Here is a 9,921-nt window from a genome sequence, read left to right as displayed (position 1 = left end):
GAGAAGAGGAAAGAAAAAAGAAATTGCTGTGACAGGGAATGCAATCAGGCAGCGAATTTCAATTTTTAACATCTGATTGGCAAACATTAATTATAGTCATTATTACGCGCACACGACTATGTGTACACATACTAAAGCTATACAATCCGCGAGTACAGTGCTGTACGTCTAAATCGCGATCGATTAAACTTAACAATAGCAGGAAATTACATTATATACATGTTTGTAACAAAAGTTCGACGTTGTATAACTCGGATATGGGGAGAAAATCCATTGAATTTACTTACTCTCTGTAAAACCGTCACGCCACTCCTCGCACTGGGTGTAATGTATTTATTTTTTATTCTTTGATTTGCCTAAATTCTACTCGGCCGATTATACGCTAGATAATAATAGGTAGGTACTAAATTTGTTAATTGTTTTGTACATACACTTGCATAGATACTACACGTCGAAATTTGAAAATTTGAAATTTTTCTTATGATCATTACGAAGTTATGGAATAATATATATATATAAATATGTAAATACTGTATATATAATACATGTTTTGAAATTTATATACTGAAGAACGCCGTAAAAGTATTTCATTTATTAAAATGAGTTATCAACAAGTTTTTCCGAGATAACAATCATTACATATATTATCAATTATATGTATCGTTATAATCTTACTAGACTGATGTCTAATAATATACATACACGCTGATTGATTAGAATAACAAAAGGAATCGAACGTCGAGAGCAGGCGCCACAAAGACGATGCTTGGCACGCATCACGATACAAATACAAACACATGTACTCTGATAGTACTAATAACAATAAGGATTAAATCTTAATAAATCATTAGCGTTAATCGATCGATCGACTTTGTGGCCGGCGTTCTTTGAACTTGCGGCAAATCCCTGCTTTATGCTACAGAGAACACATGTATGTAGAAGTTCTACCGCACTACAAATTAAGCGTACCTCTGTAAATTAAAAATAAAAATCGTTGTCCGTACTGAATCTCGACGTAAGTATATGAATTTGAACTAGAATAGACTATAAAACGATGAAGAATACATAAATCACAAGTATGGTAAATCATGAACCGTTGTGATCGAGATGGATCGAAAATTAAATAGGTATAAAAGCGTTACGCAACATAAATTAAATCCCTGTTTTATAAACAATAACAATGATTATTACTAAGAATAAACTTTGATTTGAATTGACGGATTGGTATGATATTTAACGAGATATGATAAACACCGTAACATACTATAGCAGCTGCCGCAGCTACATGGTAAAAGGAGGGAAATGGTACGACCGTGTCCATAGGTAAGAGATCAAGAGACGAAAAGGCAATGAAGAAGCGAAAGCAGTGAAACGGAGAGCTGTGTAATGTGAACAATTCTTTTTTGGGCTGCAGAAATTAGTAAAAGGACTTTTCTTTAAACAATAAACAGCAATCTTCGAAAGCCTACTCCCAGCATTGTAATATAAGTATAAAGTATGATGAGAAATCGGTTAGAATTATCGTAGAAAGTTATTATAATTATTTTCTTTACATGGATTATTCTCCTCTTTTGGAAAAATTATTTTTATTACTTAAAGGCGTTAAGCGGCGAATTTTATGTGGATGTTAAAATATTCTTTAGCCGTATTTTTGACTATACATTATATTATGCTTTATATCAAGATACTATGATATAAATAACTGTCATATAATGATAATCAGTTAGTGTTATACGCAATTTGATAAGTCGCATTCTTGTTTTGAAATCCATGCTGGCAACTGGTCTAGTAATAAGTACTGCGATACGCAAATTACGTGTTTCTACATCTAAAAGGCATCCAACGTTTAAATATTATTCGTCTAGTTCAAACTATCATTATTATTATTGTTGTTATTATCGTCATCATTGTTATTATATAATTATTGTTTCTAAATTTTTATAAATCTGCTAACAGTATTATCGTTCCTACGAAAATCTTTTTTAAAAGTCGAACCAGTTAGCGATATAATTTAAGATTTCAAATCTTAGTTAATTCAGTAACCGTTTATATATTATGAATATTTATATTTATTATTTTATTGAATATGACTTAGAAAATTAATTCAATAACAATAAACGCTTTAAATACATTTGATGAATTGGATAGATTTCATCATTGTTTCGTCCAATAAGCCTTTCGAGAGCGTGATAGAAGTTGTTAAGATTTCATTTCCTGCAAATTTCTCCTTTGAAAGCTATAGCTATTACATGTTATACATATGGCATCGGTTTCTGTAAAAAATTTTGTCAAGACCGATTTTTTTCTATCACTTTCATGAATAAACATTATATGTCAGAGCAGCATCGAATGCAGGGGCATCATCGGTACATACTAGTTAATTATTATTTTACTTAAACGTATAAAATTGGCATTATATAAATTGTCAAATGACAACTTTAAATATTATGTTCATGATATTTTGGCTTTCGTTGATATGCTCTAGGCTTTCGAGTTCCAGAATAACATTATCTTGTTATCTTGTCAAGAGAAATTATTCAGTTTACACACGTGCCGAAGTGTCAGCGGCTGCACGTGGCAACGAGTTTTATGTGCTATTTTATCATTTTTGTATATTTAGCCTACATTTTATCTAATGGCACTTTATCATTAATCCTCTTTTACGTTACTTATCATCTATAACAGAAAAAGTAATCACAGAAGATCGAAACAAGGGAGAAATTGTCAAAGAAACCCACAATACGTGACGCGTTTGATTTAAATTGTTTCTTGAATCAATTCGGTTAGTTATTATTAGTCATAATGGCGGTGAATTTTGTTCACCTTTAAAAAATCATCCGTTACCAACTACTTAACATATTTCTACCCTACGTTTATGTGTATACATATATAATATTTGTACATTATGTATTTCTCGTTCGTTCTCTTCTTCGTCATTAAAGCCTGTATATAGTACCATATTGGAAATCAGGTAGCCTGGTAGGCTACTACTACGACTTTTTCCTATCATAAAGCAGATTTTTCACGTATCTTTGCGATTGGGAGAGCGCGAGATTTTCGTGTGCTGAAACTGAAATATCATGTAATAATAGCTAACACAAGGTGCAGATTACTAGCTGCGGACAAGACAGAAATTTGTCATCAATAAATAGATTCATATGTGTATGAATTTGTGCTGTGCTTAATTATAAGCATTCGATAATCTAAACCTAAAAAGTTTATTTAGATACAATACTCATATATCCAATACCTGTATGTTGCATACGAATTAAAGATGATTACATTGAAGAAAAAACTAAGTACCAGAGCGAGAATTCATTTACCTAATTTATTAATAATAGACGTTTTGTATGTATTTTGCTATAATTCGAATACGTCTTATTCCTGTCATAAGGCGTTTTCAATTCTTACATTAGCCGTAGACTGCAAATTTCTTTAACATGTAATTCACTGCAGTAATACATGGGTTGTAATGAAAAAAAAAATATTGATTACATAGAATTTTAAAGAACCCATGACTCAAGATATGTCACTAAGTCTTTTGATTGCGTTATAAAATAGTTTTATATAGAATTAGTCTGTCTGTTACTTAAACAGAGCGATCATTCAAGGAGCTCGTAAAGTGTAATTACTAATTATCAACAAAGTAGAACCTTTGGTCCTGGAGATCTTTCACTGGTTTTTTTTTCTTGCCATTTTTCCATTTTAACTTTAACGAGTACTGAAGTCGAGTCCAGAATGCAAGTAATAAAAATTCGCAGCGCAAATAGTTTTGAGTATAGAAACGTAACTCAAATTTTGGTGCGATTTCGTCGAAAAAAATCGACCCCATGTAATCACAACATAGTAATCTTAATCCCAGCTCACCCCTAATATATCCAAGAGGTGTAAGTAGCAGTCCAAGGAATAACTGCGGTCCAAGACGGAAATTGGGATAGGAAAGTCTTGAACCTTAAAGATTTTTGGTTTTCACCGTGCAGAAAGTGGCCTGCTAATGCAATACTCAACGAAGGCCCTTTATGACCATGCGGTATCTGGAGAGAAAGAAGTACACGAGGTTTTAGATATTATTGGACAAATATTCAACGAGAAATGCAATTTAACTTATGCAACCAACACAAGTCAATCAACTCACTTCTAAATCGACGCTGAAACTGTAAGGCTCGCAATCAGCTGCGCAAGCATAATAAATAAAGTACGTATGTCTATTATTCCAAAGCGGTCCTTCCAAAGGCGGATCGTCCAACACGCTCCATTTTATCAGACGCACACCTTCGTACGGTGATAAGATGATGCCAATATGATCAGGTCCTGAAATGTAAAAACAAGATTAACGAAGACCATTTCCTGGTTACTATTCTGACTGATACTTGAGCAAAATATCAATTACAAAATAAGAAATTACCTGTAACGTTGAATCTGAAACTGATAAGGTTCCCTTTGGTTATTTTCGAAATTCTTTCCAGCCTGGTGGGTATTTTTATCAATGGCGCAGGACCTGGAATCCAACTCGTTTTCCTAAAGTATAGATTGAAAGAATCTGTCAGGAAATCTTCAGAACGTAGTACGTTTCATCTTACACCAAAGCTCATATTCACCATAAAAACGTTGTGACGGGCATGAGGTATGGTAGTCCACAGTACAACTCTTTTTCGCAATCTCTTAGAGTCGAACCTGCAGTGGCTACTTCCGGTACAATGGTTTCCACGTTGTGTGGACTGTTCATATCCAAATCTACCAACCAATATCCAGTACCAGAATGCCGAACCGTACCGTTTTCATTATAGTATTGTCTGTGCGTGTGCTGCGGAAATAAATCTTTCATGATTTTCATTGTAACAGAGTATTTCAATCGATACCAACTTGCATACTTACTGCAATCATGAATCGAGCTGGTGCTGGGGATAGTGGATCACCACTGTACGGAAAGCCTAATGGCGTCAGAATTAGTATACTAACCGCTATTAAGAATATCCCAATCATAATGCTGATTACTCTGCCTGCATTTTTCACCACGAATACTATGGGTAGCTGAAAATACAATACAAGTTCTGTGTAAACGTTTGCTATTCAGTACAAAGTGTATACCTAAACATCACAAGGAGCATGAGAGCAGATGATTTAATACAGGTATAAACAAAAAGTAAATACGTGCAGAAATACAGTTTATCAAATTTCTATTTGCCATTTTCGACTGAAACGCATAATGAAGGGTGCAATTTGTATGGGACATAAATAACTTTTGAACGTACAGTAAAACTCAGGAGGAGACAGAATATAAACGATATCATATTCGCAATAGCGATTTCGGAGTTAATACCAGCACCAGATCGACCCATAATTGGAATAAAAAGGTAGAGCGCGCCTAGTGTCAAGTAAAACGACTGTATGTAAGGCAAACTAATCACACCCATGTGGTACAGCAACCATTTTCCATCTACAATAAGAAAAAAGTACGGTGAATTAGTTGAAGTGTTGCAGTGAAGTCAAATACTTATAGGATTCTAGGTGCTCTTATTGCATTCACATTTTGTAACTAATGGCATAAAATACCTTCTATTTCTACTAGGTAAATTCTACGCTACAAGAAACTTCCTATTTTAATGTATACAGCTCACCTCTCCATCTCTTGAAAAATTTCTCTCTTACTATATTGCCTATAGAAGGAAATATCACCCAATGTAAAGGTATAAATCCAGATCTGAGTCGCAGTATAACACAGGTAGACAAAACTGTAATCCATAGTAAGTTATACGCATCGAAATACAAGTAATAAAGCATCCATGGAGTGATATTTTCCTGAAAATATCAATTATGAATTTTGAATTCTTCTTCAACGATTTAATCTTCATTTAATGACTAAACGCATGCAATTAGTTGATAATCTAGATAGTGCACAGCTCTACACGCACATTGGTTTCAATTTGTTGATTCCTTGAAAAGACCTGATAAAAATCTAAGTGGATGTTTTCAATGGCATTTTCAATTAGCCCAATTTGTGGCACATACCTTTTTTTGATGATTACCAACAGCTAAAAAGAACGCCAGGGATGAGAATATGGTCGGACAAATGTACAGAAAAAATAACCATGCCGGTCTGGCATACCAGCTCATGACTTTTCCAAGGTGAGTCAGAAAGACCGCCACCATTGTTACAGAGATCATTGAGAATATATAGGAACCAATCACAGCCAACACAGACAGTGCCAATTGTTTAATGTAGACTGAATGCCTCAGATCTGAAATAGAGACGGTTTCTTACAAAATTGAGTAGATTACCGAGGTGGCCATAAAAATTTGTAATTCAATATTTTTTTACTCTCCAGCTTCTCTAGTACCAAGAATCGACTGTCTTCCTGACTATTTTACGGAAATTAGATTAAATTTACGAAGTTGAAGAAAATTGAATAAAATTTCAAATTTTCAAATCAATAGACAATCTTTGGATTTCAACTATTTCATGTTCCAGTTGAAAAGTGTAAGAGTAATCAAAAGTAGCGAGATTAAGGAAATACAGTGGATTGAAAATCGTTCGAGATTAATTTTTCAGGCTTATCCTTAATTACCCCCTTATTTGTGAGGTTTATTTGTCCATAAAAGAAATTCCCTGACTTGTGTAAAATGCCCTGACATTTCCCTGACTTTTCGATGTTTTCCACATTTCCAGAATTTATGGCCACCCTGTAATTGTTGAGTACACGGAACTATTAACATTCCATCAAAATTCCACATCAAGTAATTAGGTAAAAAATTTACTGTAATAATTTCTTATTTTTTTTTTGTCTCACCCAATTTACGAGCAGTTTCCATGTTGACGTAAATGGAGTAAAGTCCAGTCAAAATACCAGCGATATTAATAGTACTTGCTAGATACTCTGGCCATCTAACTACAAATGCACCCAAGAAATCGAAGAATACTAGACTTCCTTTTTGATGATTCATTACTATGTCAGAAAGATAGTGACCAGCCGTTATTCCACGCACTAATGCCAAGATGTTGTCTCCAGTTCTTTGCAGGGAACCTAGTGGCACTTGATCTACGTTATCAAACCTTGTATGATAGACATACCCATTAGTTGACCACGCAAAATCAAGACCTGTTGAAGAGAAGCATCAGAATTACATGTAGAGCTGAAATACTGATACAAATCAAATATATCGGCTTGATTTTTTTTTCGAGAACACAAAACATAGCAAATCTTAAAAAAAAGTTTAATTCTTATTTTCAAGAAGTTAATTCTTGGCAATAAGTAGTTTTTGATTTTCAGCAAATAGGAAATAATTTATATTTATGAAAATTTCAGAGCTATTTTTCAAGATAGGTAAAAAATGTTACAAGAGATATTATGCAATATTAGATTTCATACCAGAAACTTTTCCAAAGTCTCGAAATATCCGGAAATCAGTATCTCCAGGGATGACTCCGCTCTGAAATATTTCTTGTGCTAATGATGAAGCGTATGGATATGGGACAGACTCAGCGTAAACCTGAAAAATATGTGAACTGTGTAAAAAAATGCGTGATAATGGGTTTTCGGTTGTTCAATTATATTTTCAATTCTTACTTCCAAAATCCAAGGATTGTCAGGACCAGCTTGAAACAATAATTCACGTCCGCCTGCTCCACAGGCTTCTAAATTTATGAAAGACTTTACTTCGTTTGCCCATTTGTGCTGCGTTATAAAACCATGAGATGCCTGAAATTATGATATGAGTTGAAAATATTTCTGTCACATATTTATACGACCAATATGTTTCCTGTATGTGGCGAAATGGAATTGAATAATTTGTCCAAACCTGCATCAAATTTTCTTCAGCACCGTTAAATAGAAATATAATATTGTGCTTTAATATCTTTGGACTTTGAGCTATTATTCTCAACATCTCCAACATTACAGCACATCCAGCACCGTCATCTGAACCACCTATACAGTTTATACAGCTATGAATTAATTTTTCAAAGAATTATCAAAAGTATGATATAAAATATTTATATTTTGGTTTAGGTTGCCATTTTTTGGTGCAATTTATTCAATTTACGCAGGGCTATTAGCTGAGTTGAATGAATAATTTAATATTTTAGATGAGCCAATTTTTTTGTAAAATCAAAGTTTAAATTTAAGAGGTCAAATTGATCAAGTGATCGTTTAAAAGAAGAGTAATTCAGCTAAACGTATTTAACCAAGGTCGACTGCGGAGAAGGAAATATTAATGGTCATAAAATCAGGCCTTGAACAATGATTGAATTCATTTTTTATTACTATTTAACTCTCAACCCAAGAATGAGGTTTTTATGACACGGTCATAACATATCCTAATAAATACTAAATATCCTTCATGAAGTCTTCTACATATTTTTCCATTAAGAAAACGGGACAAGTAAAACCAAAGTTGAAAAAGTATCTGCATAGATGGTTTTAAAAATTTTTCAACTCTCAGATTCAAATTTAAATTCAGATTTGAATTAAATTACTGATTTAGAATGATCATAGAAAATGATGTATTCTTGACTTTGTCTGTACACAAGATGTTAACAAAATATCTATTGATCATCGAAGTCTGAAAAAATGACAAGATACAAGATTTATCAAGCAAGCAAATAAAAAAATCATGTTTAGCGATTCTTGGCAAGAAAACAAAATCAAATAATTGTACATTTGAAGCAATAATACGTTTCAGTTCAACCCAAACTAACGCATAACGTTCTCAATAGTTAAATTGGAAATCCATCAAATATCTTATACGAATAAGAACTCACCAGGGCTCTCGGGAAAAGTATCAAAATGACAGTTAACCAACAAGCTGTGTTTCGAATTGATTCTCGAGCCAACTTTAACAATAACATTTTGAACATTTCTATAAACATTGGTCATCCCATCTAGGAAAGTTAACGAAAATGCACCGCTATGTTTAGTGATGTCAACTTGAATTTCATGACTGATATGAGCGTCTTTGACAACGTTTTGAATTTCAGTCTTCAAAAAATCAACAGCCGTGACCTCGTTCTCATAGCTGCCAGTTATCCGAGGGCCAATTTTAGTCAACTTGACTAGATTGTTTCTCGCTCTCTCAGCGACAAATTTTTCAGGATAAAGGCCTTCGGTGTCAGTCAACAAAGGTTCTGGCAATTTCTTTTCCAAGATAATCACCGTCAGGGAAACTGCCAAAAGGCATAACAGCAGGTACAACAAATGCTGCGTTTCAATCAGCGTCTCAAGCGTTCTCGATTGCCTTTTCTTCGAGTAAAATACTGCATCTGATATTTCCTTTGACGGGTGAACGCGAAGCCTGACTCCATCGTTCTGAAAAGGAATCGTTACTCCAGGCATTCTTTGTCAATGAGAGAAAAAAAATTAGTTAAAAATTAGAGAGTCGGTAGAAACTTGAATAATTTCACTTTAATATTTTTAAACTACTCTGTATGCATTTAAGCATTTTCGCATCGCCCGAGGTTATGAATGACTCGCGATTACTTTTTGCTGACGTTAAACGACTTATGAATAAACATTATACTTGCCATGGTCACTCTATGTGAGAAGCAATAATGTAAGAGCTTAACACCGACGTGAAATGCTGACAAAGATTATCGGACGTCGCCTTTTCGGTGTGCAGTGTCTGGGATTTCGACAAAATTCGAATGAACTGTCAAACTTTTCTCTCGCTCATAACGTTCCATCCACACAGCGTCTAAACGATAAATAAGAAATCGTTTGTATGAAAATGAAAAATCAAATAAACAGCTCATCAGGCTTTATCGCACAGGTATTTATGTGGGACAAAAGGTAAGTTAATCGTTCGATTTGTAATACTGCACGTAAAATGAGATAAGGGGTGAGAGCCGCGTGCAAAATGCGCGCGTATAACGCTATTCGAAAAAACATGTTTGTTATTAAGAACGACGAATCGATCAACATTAAACAT

General features: G+C 33.9%; 1 protein-coding gene across 3 annotated transcripts; it reads right to left on the bottom strand.

Annotated features, from left to right (window-relative positions):
- Positions 1-553: 553 nt before the first annotated feature.
- LOC124411320 (endoplasmic reticulum metallopeptidase 1-like) lies at positions 554-9,704 on the bottom strand. 3 transcript variants are annotated; one of them, XR_006929664.1, is made up of 16 exons: positions 9,518-9,704; positions 8,759-9,302; positions 7,798-7,925; positions 7,566-7,697; positions 7,368-7,488; positions 6,789-7,097; positions 6,010-6,239; positions 5,619-5,799; positions 5,253-5,437; positions 4,876-5,031; positions 4,599-4,804; positions 4,406-4,518; positions 4,136-4,311; positions 3,821-4,034; positions 3,537-3,577; positions 554-3,486 (listed from the first exon to the last, which is right to left on the bottom strand). XR_006929664.1 is itself a non-coding variant. In XM_046890402.1 (15 exons), exons 1-14 carry the CDS (start codon positions 9,518-9,520, stop codon positions 3,870-3,872), a joined length of 2,649 nt encoding a protein of 882 aa, XP_046746358.1. In that variant the 5' UTR covers positions 9,521-9,704; the 3' UTR covers positions 554-3,070; positions 3,868-3,869. The 3 variants fall into 3 exon arrangements, 1 of the variants encoding a protein (XP_046746358.1); XM_046890402.1 differs by lacking the exon at positions 3,537-3,577 and having other exon boundaries at positions 554-3,070; positions 3,868-4,034; XR_006929665.1 differs by lacking the exons at positions 5,619-5,799; positions 6,010-6,239.
- Between the last annotated feature and the right edge of the window lie 217 nt (positions 9,705-9,921).

This window comes from Diprion similis, chromosome 2 (genome assembly GCF_021155765.1).
Source record: "Diprion similis isolate iyDipSimi1 chromosome 2, iyDipSimi1.1, whole genome shotgun sequence".
NCBI lineage: Eukaryota > Metazoa > Arthropoda > Insecta > Hymenoptera > Diprionidae > Diprion > Diprion similis.
The sequence above is the reverse complement of the archived record's forward strand: the minus strand, read 5'-3'. Positions and strand labels throughout refer to the sequence as shown.

Excerpts from the sequence above, each read along its gene's own strand:
- LOC124411320 (XM_046890402.1), bottom strand. Across the intron at positions 4,805-4,875 it reads CAGCTCGATTCATGATTGCA|CACACGCACAGACAATACTA; the intron begins GTAAGTATGCAA and ends TTATTTCCGCAG. Across the intron at positions 4,035-4,135 it reads GTTTCAGCGTCGATTTAGAA|ATACCGCATGGTCATAAAGG; the intron begins GTGAGTTGATTG and ends CTTTCTCTCCAG.